Here is a 20,093-nt window from a genome sequence, read left to right on the forward strand (position 1 = left end):
GTTGTTGTGATATTTACATAGCATCACTGTATGTGTTTGTAGGTTGTTGTGATATTTACATAGCATCACTGTATGTGTTTGTAGGTTGTTGTGATATTTACATAGCATCACTGTATGTGTTTGTAGGTTGTTGTGATATTTACATAGCATCACTGTATGTGTTTGTAGGTTGTTGTGATATTTACATAGCATCACTGTATGTGTTTGTAGGTTGTTGTGATATTTACATAGCATCACTGTATGTGTTTGTAGGTTGTTGTGATATTTACATAGCATCACTGTATGTGTTTGTAGGTTGTTGTGATATTTACATAGCATCACTGTATGTGTTTGTAGGTTGTTGTGATATTTACATAGCATCACTGTATGTGTTTGTAGGTTGTTGTGATATTTACATAGCATCACTGTATGTGTTTGTAGGTTGTTGTGATATTTACATAGCATCACTGTATGTGTTTGTAGGTTGTTGTGATATTTACATAGCATCACTGTATGTGTTTGTAGGTTGTTGTGATATTTACATAGCATCACTGTATGTGTTTGTAGGTTGTTGTGATATTTACATAGCATCACTGTATGTGTTTGTAGGTTGTTGTGATATTTACATAGCATCACTGTATGTGTTTGTAGGTTGTTGTGATATTTACATAGCATCACTGTATGTGTTTGTAGGTTGTTGTGATATTTACATAGCATCACTGTATGTGTTTGTAGGTTGTTGTGATATTTACATAGCATCACTGTATGTGTTTGTAGGTTGTTGTGATATTTACATAGCATCACTGTATGTGTTTGTAGGTTGTTGTGATATTTACATAGCATCACTGTATGTGTTTGTAGGTTGTTGTGATATTTACATAGCATCACTGTATGTGTTTGTAGGTTGTTGTGATATTTACATAGCATCACTGTATGTGTTTGTAGGTTGTTGTGATATTTACATAGCATCACTGTATGTGTTTGTAGGTTGTTGTGATATTTACATAGCATCACTGTATGTGTTTGTAGGTTGTTGTGATATTTACATAGCATCACTGTATGTGTTTGTAGGTTGTTGTGATATTTACATAGCATCACTGTATGTGTTTGTAGGTTGTTGTGATATTTACATAGCATCACTGTATGTGTTTGTAGGTTGTTGTGATATTTACATAGCATCACTGTATGTGTTTGTAGGTTGTTGTGATATTTACATAGCATCACTGTATGTGTTTGTAGGTTGTTGTGATATTTACATAGCATCACTGTATGTGTTTGTAGGTTGTTGTGATATTTACATAGCATCACTGTATGTGTTTGTAGGTTGTTGTGATATTTACATAGCATCACTGTATGTGTTTGTAGGTTGTTGTGATATTTACATAGCATCACTGTATGTGTTTGTAGGTTGTTGTGATATTTACATAGCATCACTGTATGTGTTTGTAGGTTGTTGTGATATTTACATAGCATCACTGTATGTGTTTGTAGGTTGTTGTGATATTTACATAGCATCACTGTATGTGTTTGTAGGTTGTTGTGATATTTACATAGCATCACTGTATGTGTTTGTAGGTTGTTGTGATATTTACATAGCATCACTGTATGTGTTTGTAGGTTGTTGTGATATTTACATAGCATCACTGTATGTGTTTGTAGGTTGTTGTGATATTTACATAGCATCACTGTATGTGTTTGTAGGTTGTTGTGATATTTACATAGCATCACTGTATGTGTTTGTAGGTTGTTGTGATATTTACATAGCATCACTGTATGTGTTTGTAGGTTGTTGTGATATTTACATAGCATCACTGTATGTGTTTGTAGGTTGTTGTGATATTTACATAGCATCACTGTATGTGTTTGTAGGTTGTTGTGATATTTACATAGCATCACTGTATGTGTTTGTAGGTTGTTGTGATATTTACATAGCATCACTGTATGTGTTTGTAGGTTGTTGTGATATTTACATAGCATCACTGTATGTGTTTGTAGGTTGTTGTGATATTTACATAGCATCACTGTATGTGTTTGTAGGTTGTTGTGATATTTACATAGCATCACTGTATGTGTTTGTAGGTTGTTGTGATATTTACATAGCATCACTGTATGTGTTTGTAGGTTGTTGTGATATTTACATAGCATCACTGTATGTGTTTGTAGGTTGTTGTGATATTTACATAGCATCACTGTATGTGTTTGTAGGTTGTTGTGATATTTACATAGCATCACTGTATGTGTTTGTAGGTTGTTGTGATATTTACATAGCATCACTGTATGTGTTTGTAGGTTGTTGTGATATTTACATAGCATCACTGTATGTGTTTGTAGGTTGTTGTGATATTTACATAGCATCACTGTATGTGTTTGTAGGTTGTTGTGATATTTACATAGCATCACTGTATGTGTTTGTAGGTTGTTGTGATATTTACATAGCATCACTGTATGTGTTTGTAGGTTGTTGTGATATTTACATAGCATCACTGTATGTGTTTGTAGGTTGTTGTGATATTTACATAGCATCACTGTATGTGTTTGTAGGTTGTTGTGATATTTACATAGCATCACTGTATGTGTTTGTAGGTTGTTGTGATATTTACATAGCATCACTGTATGTGTTTGTAGGTTGTTGTGATATTTACATAGCATCACTGTATGTGTTTGTAGGTTGTTGTGATATTTACATAGCATCACTGTATGTGTTTGTAGGTTGTTGTGATATTTACATAGCATCACTGTATGTGTTTGTAGGTTGTTGTGATATTTACATAGCATCACTGTATGTGTTTGTAGGTTGTTGTGATATTTACATAGCATCACTGTATGTGTTTGTAGGTTGTTGTGATATTTACATAGCATCACTGTATGTGTTTGTAGGTTGTTGTGATATTTACATAGCATCACTGTATGTGTTTGTAGGTTGTTGTGATATTTACATAGCATCACTGTATGTGTTTGTAGGTTGTTGTGATATTTACATAGCATCACTGTATGTGTTTGTAGGTTGTTGTGATATTTACATAGCATCACTGTATGTGTTTGTAGGTTGTTGTGATATTTACATAGCATCACTGTATGTGTTTGTAGGTTGTTGTGATATTTACATAGCATCACTGTATGTGTTTGTAGGTTGTTGTGATATTTACATAGCATCACTGTATGTGTTTGTAGGTTGTTGTGATATTTACATAGCATCACTGTATGTGTTTGTAGGTTGTTGTGATATTTACATAGCATCACTGTATGTGTTTGTAGGTTGTTGTGATATTTACATAGCATCACTGTATGTGTTTGTAGGTTGTTGTGATATTTACATAGCATCACTGTATGTGTTTGTAGGTTGTTGTGATATTTACATAGCATCACTGTATGTGTTTGTAGGTTGTTGTGATATTTACATAGCATCACTGTATGTGTTTGTAGGTTGTTGTGATATTTACATAGCATCACTGTATGTGTTTGTAGGTTGTTGTGATATTTACATAGCATCACTGTATGTGTTTGTAGGTTGTTGTGATATTTACATAGCATCACTGTATGTGTTTGTAGGTTGTTGTGATATTTACATAGCATCACTGTATGTGTTTGTAGGTTGTTGTGATATTTACATAGCATCACTGTATGTGTTTGTAGGTTGTTGTGATATTTACATAGCATCACTGTATGTGTTTGTAGGTTGTTGTGATATTTACATAGCATCACTGTATGTGTTTGTAGGTTGTTGTGATATTTACATAGCATCACTGTATGTGTTTGTAGGTTGTTGTGATATTTACATAGCATCACTGTATGTGTTTGTAGGTTGTTGTGATATTTACATAGCATCACTGTATGTGTTTGTAGGTTGTTGTGATATTTACATAGCATCACTGTATGTGTTTGTAGGTTGTTGTGATATTTACATAGCATCACTGTATGTGTTTGTAGGTTGTTGTGATATTTACATAGCATCACTGTATGTGTTTGTAGGTTGTTGTGATATTTACATAGCATCACTGTATGTGTTTGTAGGTTGTTGTGATATTTACATAGCATCACTGTATGTGTTTGTAGGTTGTTGTGATATTTACATAGCATCACTGTATGTGTTTGTAGGTTGTTGTGATATTTACATAGCATCACTGTATGTGTTTGTAGGTTGTTGTGGTATTTACATAGCATCACTGTATGTGTGTAAGGTTGTTGTGATATTTACATAGCATCACTGTATGTGTTTGTAGGCTGTTGATATTAACATAGCATCACTGTATGTGTTTGTAGGTTGTTGCAACAGAAGAGAATATTGATCCTCCCAGTGAACAGCTCCCTCCAAAAAGACAGGACGGCCTCAACTCTGAGCTGGCTGCTCACATCAGTGGTCTGGCCTTCAAACTTGCCCTCTCAGAGGATGAACAGAAGGTACCGTAATATTGACACCAATGTTATATATATACAACTTCAAAACATTCTTCACCATACGAAAAAGAAGAAAAAATTATCCATGACAAATATTGTCACAAATTTTTATAAGAAAACACCTTAGTTGTTCTGTTGATGTCATTATCTTGACAAGAACAAAACTGAAATAACTTATTTTGCATTTCTCTACTTACCAGATCATGTCTGATGTATTTGATTCTGAAGAGAAACCCCTAGAAACACCAGGACAGCCATTATTAATGAACCACCACGACAAAATCTCAGCCAGGACCAACCATCTGAAAAAGATATTCAACTTTAACCCTGAGGAGGTGGAGAAAGAAATGCTGAAGCGTCTGCCATTTTCTTCGCTGACACATGTTCCTCGGCCTGGGTCTCGCATTGCAAGGGAGCGAGCAGCCAGACTCCAGGAGTTGATACACTTTTGTGCAACTGGAGGATTGTCGCAATCAGGTAATTTTTTTAAATAAACAGTTTCAAATGTAAAGGAAAGCACTTAGTTTAAGACTATATTTTTTATAATGAATAGTATTTATTTTCATATTGTAGGTTATATTCTACAGAAAGATGAGTTGTATAATAATTGTTATTGCCAGAGATTGACCGTGCCTTCAAGCAGTTTGTATTTGAGAGTATGGACCTTACAAGTACAGACCCGAATGGTTTCATCATCACACGGGACAGTGAAGGGGTCGAACACTCTGCCATCCCCTGGGATGACCCATACCCCTTTTTCAGGGGCATGATACCTACCCACCTTAAGGGGGCAAAGGACGAGGTAGACATCAGGTCCTCAAGATCAGGTAATATCTTTGAATCAAAATATTTTAACTTGATTTGCAGATTTTCAAATAAGTTCACCTTTGAAATAACAGTAAGATAATATATTTTGTAGATTGTGAAATATTGTCATATTTTTATTATTGGTTATCTTTTTATTACATAATTTGTCTTGTTTTTGATAACATTTCTGTTTTGAGATGTATACATATTTTTTAAAGAAACATTGCTAGAGTTTATTATGTACATGTATAATGAATTTTAGGTGATGTTATTTTCTCTACTGGTTCTGAGATATTGTTCAGTTTCATCTAAGTGTTAGATTAGCAAATTATACAAATGAACACAATGTTCACACACATGTGCACATCATTTACCTGTACACATTCTACCTGTACACACCCTACCTGTACACTGTACTGATGTGTATGTATACCTGGCTGCACAGCCTCCAGTGTTGTGTAGGTGTGCTGCATGTAGCCCAATATAATATCAGTTATCTACATTGCTTGGCGGGGCTTTAGGTTCACTACACATGCTTGAGTTTGCCCTGACAACTAGAATTAGGACCAAAAGAACCCAGGGTGGTTATGTGACCTACATCCCCAGCCTAACAATGTAAATGACAATTTTGTCATCCTTCATTTATTAATTTCACTATAGATATTTATTTTCTCTCAATTTCTATGTCGATGTGTTATGTAAAGTTTAAGTGCAGACATGTATAACTAGTGGTGAGACAGACCAGTGCAGTATGACTTGTGTAATTGGCCAATGAAAATTAAAAAGATGAAATTTTCAGTTTTGAAGGATAACATTGGTGTATGTCTGGTGGCTTGTTCTGGTCTCTAACAGTGTTCTGTGTCTCATAACAGCTTAAAGTATAACCACAATATTGGTGGCTTTGATAAACTAATCAGTTGATTTGCTGTGAGTGTTGGAATCATACTAAGTTATTTACAACCAAAGTTTGTGTTACCTCTATAATTAACAAATAACCATGAAAAGTGATAAAAAATGACTTCATTGACAGCTTAATTCTTTAAAATACGGGAGGCCAACAATGTAATATATTTTGAGAATCAAAATGTAGAAACTGTACAGTAATGTTACGATCGGTACCAACGTAGAAACTGTACAGTAATGTTACGATCGGTACCAAGGTAGAAACAGTACAGTATTGTTACGATCGGTACCAACGTAGAAACTGTACAGTAATGTTACGATCGGTACCAATGTAGAAACTGTACAGTAATGTTACGATCGGTACCAACGGAGAAACTGTACAGTATTGTTACGATCGGTCCCAATGTAGAAACTGTACAGTAATGTTACGATCGGTACCAACATAGAAACTGTACAGTAATGTTACGATCGGTACCAACGGAGAAACTGTACAGTATTGTTACGATCGGTCCCAATGTAGAAACTGTACAGTATTGTTACGATCGGTCCCAATGTAGAAACTGTACAGTAATGTTACGATCGGTACCAACATAGAAACTGTACAGTAATGTTACGATCGGTACCAACGGAGAAACTGTACAGTATTGTTACGATCGGTACCAACGTAGAATCTGTACTTTATTGTTACGATCGGTACCAATGTAGAAACTGTACAGTATTGTTTCGATCGGTTCCAACGTAGCTAATTGTACAGTAATGTTACGATCGGTACCAGCGTAGAAACTGTACAGTAATGTTACGATCGGTACCAACGGAGAAACTGTACAGTATTGTTACGATCGGTACCAAGGTAGAAACAGTACAGTATTGTTACGATCGGTACCAACGTAGAAACTGTACAGGATTGTTACGATCGGTACCAATGTAGAAACTGTACAGTAATGTTACGATCGGTACCAACGGAGAAACTGTACAGTATTGTTACGATCGGTCCCAATGTAGAAACTGTACAGTATTGTTACGATCGGTCCCAATGTAGAAACTGTACAGTAATGTTACGATCGGTACCAACATAGAAACTGTACAGTAATGTTACAATCGGTACCAACGTAGAAACTGTACAGTAATGTGACGATCGGTACCAACATAGAAACTGTACAGTAATGTTACGATCGGTACCAACGGAGAAACTGTACAGTATTGTTACGATCGGTCCCAATGTAGAAACTGTACAGTATTGTTACGATCGGTACCAACGTAGAATCTGTACTTTATTGTTACGATCGGTACCAATGTAGAAACTGGACAGTATTGTTACGATCGGTACCATCGTAGAAACTGTACAGTATTGTTACGATCGGTACCAACGTAGAATCTGTACTTTATTGTTACGATCGGTACCAATGTAGAAACTGTACAGTATTGTTACGATCGGTACCAACGTAGCTAATTGTACAGTAATGTTACGATCGGTACCAACGTAGAAACTGTACAGTAATGTTACGATCGGTACCAACGGAGCTAATTGTACAGTAATGTTACGATCGGAACCAACGTAGAAACTGTACAGGATTGTTACGATCGGTACCAACGCAGAAACTGTACAGTATTGTTCCGCTCAGTACCAACGTAGAAACTGTACAGTAATGTTACGATCAGGACCATTTTGTTATGTCTTATAAGTACATGTTAATGATTACAAAAAAGTTAAAGATTGAACAATTATGCTTTATGCAAATGTATTTTTTCTTTATCCACCTTACACGTTCCCATCAATATGCTATAATTGTATATACCCGCCCAATTCCCCACTAGTCCTCGGGAATATAGCGGGAGCTAGACTGTCACAAAGCTATGCCGTCATATGTGTTTGTACATGTATCTGTGTTTTTGTTACCACAGTCACTATCAATTTGGTTCCATGTAAGTTCACTGTCCAGCATATTCATGCATTTTTATAAATCACCATACTTACCTGGAAAAAGCTTGTACCTTTTTTATGTAGATTTATCACACCATACTATATATTGTACTCCCACCTGCACCATTCAATGACCCGTAACTCTTATATATACATGTATATGATTCACTAAAACAAAATGGTTTCACTTTATATTTACATAGCCATTTAATGAATAGAATCTTCTTTATAATCATGTAATCTCAAAATATTTAATACCTTTTAATTAATAATTATTTAATAGTGTTTGTCAATTTCTCAATTAATCTTTCTATTTATTGCAATTTTTTGGGGGGAAAACTTGAGAGAGCTAGGTTAATATACAATGTAGCAATAGACATGTAACACCTATAAATACCCGTATATAAATTCTGCTTCAACAATGACATATATTTCAAATTTTAAATATTGTTTACATAAACAAATAAACAATCACTTTACTTTTACTCTTCCTTTGCATTTTTAACAAGATGCCTACCTTTGCTTTATGTACCGTTCTCTGAAAGAAGCCTATTTATGCTTGGGAATTCACATTCTGCAATGTTTGAAAGCTCAATTTTTTTTATCCTTTATGCTTTCATATATTTTTTACTAACCAGATATTTTTACATCTCAAATGTTTTCTTTTTTTATATGCTTGATATATATCATATTTAACCAGAACATTTTGCATTTATCCTATCCAGAAACTGGTTTATTGCTTAACAGCCTTAGACAAAAAATCTGTCCTCATCTTGTTTATCTTTGTTGATTTTACAGTGACTGTTATGTCGCTTTACTCCAACCAGTCAGGTACAATATGTATCAGTGGTGGATGGTAAAATATATATATATATATCTATTTGATGTGAGCTCATGGTCATTGGGGATGTTAATTAATCCGTCCTTGTCATTAAGATTACCTGAGTACTAAGACCTGGACAAGGGTAATGTGATGTTGTTCCTGCTGAATTGATTGTAACAAGCTGAATTTGTCCATGTTCTAATCAATTCCTACATAGTCTTCTGTGTATTTTTTGTTTTTTTGGAGGGAGGGTAAATATTTTAGATTATCATTAGTTGCTCCGGTAAACTGTATTATATATAAAATTATTGTTTCAGATTTTCTTAAAGTGTAGTGGCCAAAAACCCATTTAGACCCAACTTGTTGTCATTAGGTCATACAGATTTTGAAAGGGATTCTGTAATTGTCAAATTGCTTTATATGTTTTATATTGTCTTTGTGCTGTATTCTGTATTTAATGTTATTGGTACCACACGAACCTTCCAAAACACACCAAGTGTATGCAGTTTTTATTCGTGTAATCTTTAACTGTATCATCAGCCAACTTTACTGGTCATAGGAATACTTCCTTCACACATTGGATGCAATTTTTTGCATTTTTTAAATTCTTTTTAAATGGTATCGTACTACTGTACTGTTTTATACAGCCATGAAATTATTTAAATGACATACAAGGTGTTTCTTTCTTTTTTTCTTTTTTCTTTTATGGAATACTTGACTAAAAATTTAAGCTTTTTAAAAACTATTTTGAGACATAATGCATGTCTATTTTTGTCATCATCTTTGGAGACAAAAACAAAAAACTTGAAAAAGTAATGATGGATAGTCTGTTACAAGAGAAATCTGGCTTCGCATTTCACATAGCCTATAAAAGGTGTTTTTTTTAATTTGAGAAAAAAATCTTTCTATAATTTCATTCTGAACTTGTCATATGTGATGTAATAATCATTTCTTTCTGCATGTGTAACTACTATCATGGGTTTATAGTTGTATTGTGTCAATGTTTGTACAATAACCAATGTCTTGTCTGTCCTGTTTTCTAACCTCTTTGTTCCATATCACAGGGAGTTTAAGCGGGTTATCAGACCTCATAGATTACTCTCTGCCTGGTACTCCTTCACCTCCCCCTGAACCCTCCGGTGCCCTGAAGGTGGCAGCACCTGATAACCACATTGAACTCCAGAAGTCTCTTCGTGAACCTGAACTGCGGGCTCAGCCTGTAGACAATCGCTCTGCAGAGAACAAGTTACGACAGTCTAGATCTAGGATGAAAAAGAACAAAAGTAAAGTCATGTAGCAGGCAAACAGTTGCTGGTCATCTGTCCACAGAATGACCAGGCTGATTTTGTTGTGAATATCACCATTATATAGAGTAGTTAAAACCTTTAGTGATATGTTAGACAAGACATTAGGCTCTAGGTTTTGTTCACAGTGATTGACTGTCTGTTATCTCGCAGGTGCATGAAGTTTTCTATTTCAACCTTGGATTTATTTTCATTGTGTATGTTCTTTAAGAACTATGCTCTAATTATATATATTTATTTACATGTCAAGGAATGTTTGAGGTCAATTTTATAACCAATCTGCTGTAATTTCTTTTCTCATTAACAATTTTTCTGTTGATTTCCATGCACCTCCTTGATATTCTCTGTATAACCACAAGTTTCTTGCTAGTAACACATGTTTTTACTCTACATCATTGTTCTAAATGATTCTTGCTAGCTAGTTTTATATTCTAATTACTGCATGCTGCACTTAGAATTAAGAATAATAAACTTTTGAAGTTTGAGATTAAACCTATAATTACATCTGTAATGCATGTTGCTTTTGGTTTTTGGGATGTCTGCTTAATGATTTGGTTGAGGGTAATTTAATTTAATTTTATCTACTTTAGCTACATTTAGTTCATCTTAAAACTGTTACTGATATCAGATTTTTTTCTGATTGATAATAAGCTCACTGCATTGTTGGTGCTAAAAATCTTGTTAACTCTTATATCAGTTTTTTTAACTAATCATATCAAAAAAGGCATCTTCAAACCTTTGAAAAAAGGCTGAGATTCAGAAAATGATTGGTTTCAATTTTCTGAAAATCAATTAAGCTTAATTCAAAGCAACACTGGCCTTATGCTGTAAGGTTAGAGTGGTAGACAGTCACTTAAACCAGCTGGTAGTATAGGTAGATAGGTGTAACCTTGGATACAGGAAATTTGTATTGTGTCTTGAAACGATTGTCCCCTTCAAAGTTAATGGATATGTTTGTTTTGAGTAGAATTAACTTTAAAAGACGAAAGAAATACCTTCCTGTTGTTGCCATTGTTCTTTAAAAAAAAATCCTAGCTCATTTTATGAAATGATCAAAGAGCAAAACTTTCATATTCTTATCACAATCATGATAGTGACAGAATGAGTCATTACAAACTATGACTGCCAAATACTTTATATGACAAAGTATTAATTTATACAGTAAAAACTTACATTCCAACACATTACCTGTACAAATTTTCTTTTTATACGCCCGTCTTCCTACAGGTCCTATTATGGTATGGGCTGCGTTGTCCGATGTCTATTCGTGAACCTTTCCTTGTCATCGCTCTCCTGCCTAAATCATTCATGAACATATCTTGATGAAACTTGGTACACATATTGGTATGCAATATGTGTACCAAGTTTCATACCAATATATATATAGCTTGAACAAGTTTGTATTTCAGAATTTACGTGCATTTTTGGTGGAGTAATGCTCCTTTTATTGCCAAATAAGGGCATTGTGTAGTAAATGCAAGAACTTTTTATATTCTTTAATCAATTCCTTTCAAATGTTGTACTGTTATGCTCAAATCAATAATGGTCAACATATATACCAGGTTTTTCTGTCAAGTTTCAACTTTCTGCATTTTGGCATTCACACTTGATATAGCAACGCTGTTCATCGTTTTTTGCCGTTAACTTTTGCTTGTTTTCACGAATACTCAAACAATTGTTCTCCGATTTTTATTAAATACTTGGTTGTTTCATTACCTGAATGCTTTGAATGAGTTCTAAATCGTGACATTTAAACGCTATTCGGCAGAGTTATGCCCCTTTTCATTGCCAAATAAGGGCATTCCGTCGAAAATTCAAAACTCCTACCTCAAAGCCAAGGTTCTAGTTTAAGTAATAGCAACATTGACCACAAACATGTAATTCTGAAACACAAAAAAGCTTGCGCCATAAACACATTAAATGAATGGCAAGGTCACACGGTCACCAACAAAACTGTGGCAGTGAACATATTTAGATCATGTCACTAACCTGCTTCCAACATATCAATACCCTTCCGAGGGTTTGACGGGCGTATCATACTTCCGCTCGCGGTGCTCTTGTTATGTATTGTAACATTATATATAAAGCTCTGATTTTCTTTTTTAGAGGAAGTGTAAATTTATGATTGCTGAATTGCATGTGGTGTATCTGTAGCAGTCATCAGTAATCTTATGTAGTGTTTCATAGACATATGGAAACATGCATGCTGCTTTTACTGCGAATCCAGATAAAAATCAAAAACAAAAACAAGAACAAGTATTTCAAAAAGGGCAAAGTAGGATTAAGCATGCATTATAGAACTTAGAGTAGAAAGCCTACATGTATTGCAGAGTTAAGATTAGGAAGCAAGTAAAGCATTGTAGAATTTGAACTAAGGCCTTATAGGGGTAAAATACATCAGTATCATTTTTTTTAAATAAACCCAAGAAAACCAGCTGGGTCACTAAAATCAAAAGCAACTATGTACAAAGAATGTTAGGTTTATTCAAATTAGTTGAAAATCATCTTATTTTTGTAAACATTTGATCAATTAAAAAATTAGTGATTTTTTGTTGTTGAAATAAAACAAAATTAATGTTGTAAAATACTTGACATGAAGTGTTTTAATGTTGTTATTTCTGAGTACCTTAACATTTTTATTTTTTACATTTTCTGATGTGTGATGTGATTTAATGTTGCTATTTGAGGGAACCTGGTTGTTCATAGAATGGTACTGAGGTTGTTACAGTTTAACAGCCACTAATCATTTTGATCTCATTGTAATTATAACAAAGACACCAACGCAGTAGAGTGAACTATCTCATAAAATATTAAACAAAGATTAGAAAAAGCTGGTCGTGACATGAACATGATTGACCTTTACTACTACACAACCATTCCCTGAACACTGGTGACCTGATATAGCTACTCTGTGACAGCTGGTACTACTAGTATGGCTTCATATTAATTGTTCATGTAAACCCCTTCTCTATGTAGCTACAATGTCTCCAACAACCTCTAAGAGCGTGAGGACAGAAGAGAAATCTGTGTCAATTGAGGATCAGAGGGAAGGCTCTCGACCTTCTAGTACAGACAGCAAGAAAGGCATACTCCGACCACCCTCAAGGTCAAGGTCAAGTTCTGGTGGACGCAGGTCAAGGAGTAACTCAGGTCAGTTATATGACTACGTTGGTGTGTGGGGCTATTAAGAATTGGTAAGAAAAGAGTAAAATCATGTTTTTGTATTGATGAAGAATGACCTTGTTCACAGTATGTGTGATGATATACCTTCTATATATTTCAAAAATGTTTTTGACATACATATATTCACTATAAGCATATACTATACAATTAAACCATACAATTTGATGAAGGTTTGTCTGTTAGTAAAATTTACAAGTACAAGTTAACTAACAAAATAAAAAGCTTTTAATAATAATACTGTCAGTTATAACAGTTAATTATATTTGTAGTGTAGGTTAAAAGAGCAAACCAATAACTTGGTTTAAATATCAAAATGTTTAATCTCCCTACACATATCCTTACTTTTATAATGCTCTATATGTCCTGTTTGACAAAAAATAAAAGCAACAAATGGTACATAATGTTACAGTACACTTTGAGAAGGATGAGGAAGGCAAGCCTGTACGTCATTATGAGGAGGAGGATGAGCTGGATGTTGTGGAGACGGAGCCAGACAAAAGCACAGAGGAGAGCCTCATGGAAATTGTTGATGCCCAGAAACGCAATCTTGACCAGTGGTGTTTTGCTGAGCACTATGAACCCAACATTCTCTTGCAGGTAATGGCTGTATATGTACAGTGGTAAAACCCCTGGTACATAGAATAGATATATATTTTGAATGATCTTTTTTAAGATACCTTACAAAAAAGCATGTTAATGTATGGCAAGTGAATCTGAAATATTGTGGTAAGATCTATTGTCTGTTATATAATTTTCATACAATTGTGATTTGTACTTGTGCAGATCATCAAGGAAGCGTCGTTCTTGCTGCCATTTATGGATATGTACTACCACAAGAGAGATAACTCTCTGATGTTGGTCCTGCATAACCCATCCAGCCTGGAGCTTCAGAATCACGTCGACTGGCACACAGAGCTTCACTGCAACCTGGGATTCAGGTACTATTTTGTTATTGCATTATGTGTGTATAGCAATATTCTGTGTGCATTTGATACATTCTTTTATATAAGCATTCTGCAATCCTTTAATATCAGGGAAATACAATTGGTGTTGGCCGCATATTGCAATACAGCTTTGGACACCATTTTGAATAAGTCAGGGCTGAAATGTTTGCATGTGTGTTCTCCATTGCAAGGAATATTTAATTAAAATAATAGAATGCAAAAGAAAAATTAAACATCTTGATTACAGATAGAAACATTTTCCAGTGAATGTATATTTGATTGGTCTGTAGGAATTACATGGAGTGTGTGTCAGAGACTGTGGCTGATTGGACCAAGGAGGAGGAGGCAAAGTACCAGGCTTTCCTTCTGTCCAAAGAGCTCGTTAAGATGAGGGATGATGAGGAGGCTAGTGTCAAGTCTACAGAGAAGGCCAAAGGCCGCAAGTCACCTCGCAAATCTCCAAGTAGGTGCTATTTCCAAAAAAACAATTAATCTTTCAAATCTTGCAATAGCCCCATATTTGTCTCTGTATTGTGGCATTAGGTACAACTGTATTGGTTTTACATCTATTTAAAAAAATCATTGCACATTTCCAAGTAACCACTGGTGAATTAAATAAAAACAAAACAATAAAATTCAAAGATTAGATGACACGCATGTCATATCATTATCATTTATCATTGAACTCATTATAGTGCAAGGACCATGAACAAATATATTGAAATATCCAATCAAGAATTTACCTGGGTTTCCAGTAAATGACACCCTCAGTAACTGAATTAAAGGTGTAATTGTCTGAATTAATAAAAAAAAAAAAATGTATTTGCAAATTAAAATCAAGCATTCTGCACAAATTCATGCATTTCACCCACATGTACACTTGGCTATTATACCGGTACTTGTGTTGTAACTCGAAATTTGTTATTGACAGATCGTTCCAAGAGTCCCGGTAAGAACTCTCGTTCCAGTAGCCAAGAACGTCCCTCGTCAGCTGCAAGTAACATGTTTGTAAGAGCCAACTCTCTCAAGGCCTGGAAGGAGGAGCAAGATAGAGTGAAAGCTGAAGAGGATGAAAAGGAAAGAGAAAAGAGTGCAAAACGTGTTAAATCAGGCAAAAAGGTATATTAAAAATAAACGTATTACTGACTTGATATGGTTTGACATGTCTTGTCCTTGGCTGTTGTTAGTAAGGGTTAAATGTTTTGGAACGTTATTTAGTGGTCGTATTCTATAATTCTGATTCAAAATACATGTACAATGTACATGTACAGATTTTCCATATATATATAACTAGTGTTATAACATTTTTACGTGTCACTAGAATTTCTGAGACAAACTTCCGATTTTAAAATGAATACATGTACATGTAAAAGCATTTAAGGAGTTGAATTTTTGACTCATTACCTTTGAGAACATTTTAAACTCAATTCGTTACTGAATGCAGCATTGTTTTATGTACTGTCAGGAGAAACTACTCCATCAGAGCACTACATTTACAGAGGTTTAATGTTTTCAGCAATTTCGTATAAATTTTCACAGATTTTTAATTTTGTTGCAGAATTCAGTTGATTCATTCATTGGATGGTTAACCTTTAATGCATTAACATATCTGTATTTGCTATTTCTGAACCTCAAACCTTTCTTTATGTAATATTATGAATGACTACCCCTCTGACAGGCTGACAAGGAAAAGGAGGACAAGAAAGGACCAGGATCCAGGGCTAGTGCCAAGTCTAAGACCTCTGCCAAGGAGCCAGATGACCAGCCTAAAGAGGATGGTGAAGCACCACCTGTAGAGGAGAAATACTGGCCAGTAAGTTTCATCACTTGAGTCACATACTTTAAACCAAAATGCTTCATTTGGTTTTCAGACTACTGTATAAACAATATTTATATAGATTAGGTATGATTTGAATTGAAATTCCATTGACTTGTGAAGAGCATTAATGGATGAAAGTCAATGGCATACTGAATCTCCTTACTTTGTAAGAATGAAACATGTGCAGACCTCTTCCACAGGGTTACACAAGCTTACAATCTTTTCCAAATATAAAATGCTATTGATCTTCAATGTGTGCTTGATGATTTTTCAAGGATATTTAATATGAAGTGTTGTTTTTTTTTGTCCAGTTTACCGGGTATGATGTGGGGAACAAGCTGATTCATGTGGCCGGGATGACCACCACCCTGTTCCCTTCAGACGGTGGTCAGATCAGGACTGAGAAGCTGGAGTTTGCACAGGGCACCAACTCAATAAAGACATCTGTGTTAAAAGATGGCCATGTGTTCTGTGTGCACGTCATTGATCCAAAGGAGGGAGGGGAGGACAGCGAAGGAGAGGAGGAGGACAGTAAAGAGGAGGTGGAAAAGTCTGAACATGAGAAATCAGAAAAGGACCAGGGTATGTATAGATTCAATGTCTTTTGGCACAGCTTCAGTAACAAAGAACACATAGTGGTAAAGAGTCAGTGTACTTTAGGAGTTCACAAGGGCTATTATTTATTGCCAAGATATTAAAATATAAGATTTCCAGAAGAGATATTTGATAGGTTTCCGATATTTGTGGGATAGCTGATCCATAAAAAATTGTATTTGTGTGATAACAATAGATCCCATTGTGACTTGGAAATGGCGGACATGTTGGTTTTGACTTTACAGGAGATAAGATGACCAGAGAGGGGGATGCTGGAAGTACTGGAAGGAGTAACTCAGCCAGGTCTGATGAGAAGAAAACAAAGTCAGTCAGTGCTTTTGGCAGTGTCACTGCTCACCTGCAGGATGGAATGTCACTATCACTGAGTCAGTTTGGTCCTAAAGGGATTTCAGAGGATGGTCAGTATACCTTATCGGTAACATATGATATTGTTCATTGGCAATTCACAAAGATATTTGTAATGAAGTACAATTATGATATATCAGTGCTGAAGTATTATGTGATAAGCTTTTTTTATTCTTATCTACTTGAACCTGCCTCAGATGGTCTGAAACACTTGGTTTCAGAATCTTTAAAGAATTGATTACTATTTTTTAAAAACAAATTGTTTCAAACTAGCAAGATTAGATCATCTGTGACCATGTTACAGATGAAACCCACCATTTTTTCACACTGTGGAAAGTTTTCTGATAACAGAAATACTTGCTCTGGGACTTAGTGTAGTTTAAAAAGCTTGATACATATTCCTATTTTACATTTTTTGTATAATTATGTACCTGTGAATTTCTCTTTTTTATATTGGTGAAGTCAATATTTCTCCATGAACAAAAAATACATGTAAATAGAATATAAAATACTAATATAAAAGTTGTTTTAAAATAGTGACCGAGATAGAATTTCCATAACTGATGTTCTTTAAGACATTTTTAATTTATGTAATTGCTGTTACAGGTAAGAAGTATGAGCCGAAGGTCTATGTGCCTCCTCCCACCACTCCAAGTCCTTTGCCCCCACCATCACCCACAAAGAGTAAGAAGGGTGACAAGGGTAAAGGGGCCCCTACTCCCGAGGCACCACCTCCCATCACTGTAAGTAACGAGCAACTTTGTGGCAAAATGCAAAAAGAAAAAAACACTTACAATCATTCCTGCTTGACAAATTAATGGTGTGAAATTTCCCAACAATATGCAATGAATTAAATGAACTGGGGCAAAAGCAAAAAGTGGAGAATTCTGCTGTCAGGTTTCAGAGTTAAAGGATGGTAGTTAAATCAAGAGTCACCAGCCAAATTAAATTATTTGCTGAGGAGGGAGGGGAGGAAGGGTCATTATATCTTAATTTGTTACGCTCTAGTTGCATATGATACATCATTTTAGTGAAAATGATTTTTTTTCATTAAAAATAAAACTTTTATCACTTCACAAAATGAAGGAAAAATCTTAATATTGATTTGTAGCCCCAGGAAACAGAGAAGGAGGAGGACCAGGAGGAGAAGAGGGATGAGGAGAAGCCTGTTCTCCAGCCATTCCAGCAGCTGTATGTGAGCTCACCCGACGGCCTCAGTGTTAAGTACCTTCTGGAGAGCTCCATCGGTACGTAGAATTCTGAATTGCACAGAATATGAATGATTTCATCACTATCAACAGATAATAGTTGTTTTGTGGGGATGGACAGGATATTTGTGGAAATTTATGGGTTGCTTATAGTCAGTTTCAATGTTTACATTCATAGGTATCAAGTATTAGTTTTAAAATGACCTATTTAATGAAGCAAATATCTTTGTATATATATAAGACATCTTCACTTGTATAATTTATCATATACCTACAACAGCAGAATTAACAAATTCATTTTTCACTTATGTTTGGTTGCCAGGTATGAAGCCATTGTCCGAGGATGACCGCCGTCTGCTCATTAAGCAAAGTTATCCATTTAAAACACGGGGTGAGCAGCCATGCGAGTCCAAGCGGAGAAAGTTTGCCCTGTCGGAGCAGTCCCGTATCATCACATCAGAAGGCACCGTGGTCAAAAACATGATGGATGGGTCAGTCGAGGTAAGTTTATCCAATACATTTGTTTTTATCTTTGAAAATCCAAAAAGTTTTTAAATTCATCACATCATTAGTCACTATTCTGGTGAAATCTTTTAGGAACAAGTAAATTTTAGCATTCACAATACAGACAATCAATAGAACTGATCACATAAATCATGGCGAAGAGTCATAACTACATTATAATTCTATATTTGCTGTTCATTTCAAGGTTTTGCATAAAATGTGCCCAGTCTTAAGTTACCATTAGAAAATGTACCTGGTGGTATGACAATTTGTAAGTAATCTGTTGTCCCTGTAGGTACTGTATGCAGATGGTACCGTTAGTGTCCACACTGGTCCTTGGGCTTGTAAGAGAAGTGGGAGTAGTTCCCCACAGAGAGCTGGAAGTGCCCGCAGTCAGACAGGAGAAAGGGCAGAAACACCCACCAAGAAGACAGGTAAGGCGCCTGTTAAAATATATTACAGGAGATCAAACTGTATATACAGGATTGCCAAATTATTATAAAGATAGTATTACATTGTAACAACTTCCTTGTATCTGGTTAATTAAATAAAAATAGTGTGTGAAAGGTCATGTGTGTATACACACTGTCTGTTTTGTGTTATTGGAACAGAGATGCTTTGTTGAACCTTACCTTCAGTCATATTGTTTGGTTGCAGCAGCCAGTGCTAAGGGAAAGACCAAGTCCCAGGAGAAAATAGCAGAGCAGGCTCCAGAGGAGGAGGCACCAGAGAAAAAGGGCATGTGGGTCACAACCTACCCTAATGGGGAGAAAGTGGCCTGTAAAGGTGACAACGAAATGGAGGAACTCAAGTCAGTCATGATCAGTTTGGCCTCAGATCCCCAGACAAGTCAGGTAGGGTTAGCATCAATGTCAAGGTCAACGACAATTTCAAATTCAGTTTTAGCTTGATATAGACTAGATTTATTCATTTACTTACACATACTTCAATAGAAATGAAAGATATTGAACAACTAATTTTATATGATGCTATTTCTCCAATGTAGTCCATGGCAACAAGAGATGACCATGTAATCACCATTAGTTACCCAGATGGCACTACAATCATAGAGCATGCTGACGGTACAAGGATCACCACATACTACAAGGAAAACCAGATAGCTACTGGCGAAGAGGACTTTGAGGACAATGGTATTTACTTCTTCTGGTATATGCATGTGAAAATGATTTTGTTTTTATCACAGGAAAAACGGTTTCAATTGAATTTAGTGTCAAAATACTTATACTTTGCTCTATACAAAATAGTATGCATGTCTAAAGCTCTATTATACAGAGAAATTATGTATAATGCATAAGGTGGTACACAGTGATTGGTGATACATT

General features: G+C 35.2%; 1 protein-coding gene across 6 annotated transcripts in view; it reads left to right on the forward strand.

Moving 5' to 3' along the window:
- LOC110465372 (sperm-associated antigen 17-like) overlaps positions 1-20,093 on the forward strand; it is a 37,010-nt gene that overhangs the window by 9,987 nt on the left and 6,930 nt on the right. For 3 of the 6 annotated variants that reach the window (XM_021521136.1, XM_021521138.1, XM_021521140.1), the window contains 18 exons: positions 4,240-4,377; positions 4,575-4,851; positions 4,995-5,201; positions 9,893-10,111; positions 13,109-13,282; positions 13,725-13,912; positions 14,099-14,253; positions 14,550-14,722; positions 15,191-15,378; positions 15,938-16,072; positions 16,390-16,660; positions 16,918-17,091; positions 17,645-17,781; positions 18,150-18,285; positions 18,569-18,747; positions 19,046-19,184; positions 19,408-19,604; positions 19,757-19,901. In XM_021521136.1, the coding sequence (XP_021376811.1) occupies positions 4,240-4,377; positions 4,575-4,851; positions 4,995-5,201; positions 9,893-10,111; positions 13,109-13,282; positions 13,725-13,912; positions 14,099-14,253; positions 14,550-14,722; positions 15,191-15,378; positions 15,938-16,072; positions 16,390-16,660; positions 16,918-17,091; positions 17,645-17,781; positions 18,150-18,285; positions 18,569-18,747; positions 19,046-19,184; positions 19,408-19,604; positions 19,757-19,901 (3,232 nt within the window). Of the gene's footprint in view, positions 1-4,239; positions 4,378-4,574; positions 4,852-4,994; positions 5,202-7,986; positions 8,008-9,892; positions 10,112-13,108; positions 13,283-13,724; positions 13,913-14,098; positions 14,254-14,549; positions 14,723-15,190; positions 15,379-15,937; positions 16,073-16,389; positions 16,661-16,917; positions 17,092-17,644; positions 17,782-18,149; positions 18,286-18,568; positions 18,748-19,045; positions 19,185-19,407; positions 19,605-19,756; positions 19,902-20,093 lie in introns of all 6 variants that reach the window. The other 3 variants (XM_021521141.1, XM_021521137.1, XM_021521142.1) reach the window with 3 other exon arrangements.

Source organism: Mizuhopecten yessoensis, unplaced genomic scaffold (genome assembly GCF_002113885.1).
Source record: "Mizuhopecten yessoensis strain PY_sf001 unplaced genomic scaffold, ASM211388v2 scaffold11073, whole genome shotgun sequence".
Classification (NCBI taxonomy): domain Eukaryota; kingdom Metazoa; phylum Mollusca; class Bivalvia; order Pectinida; family Pectinidae; genus Mizuhopecten; species Mizuhopecten yessoensis.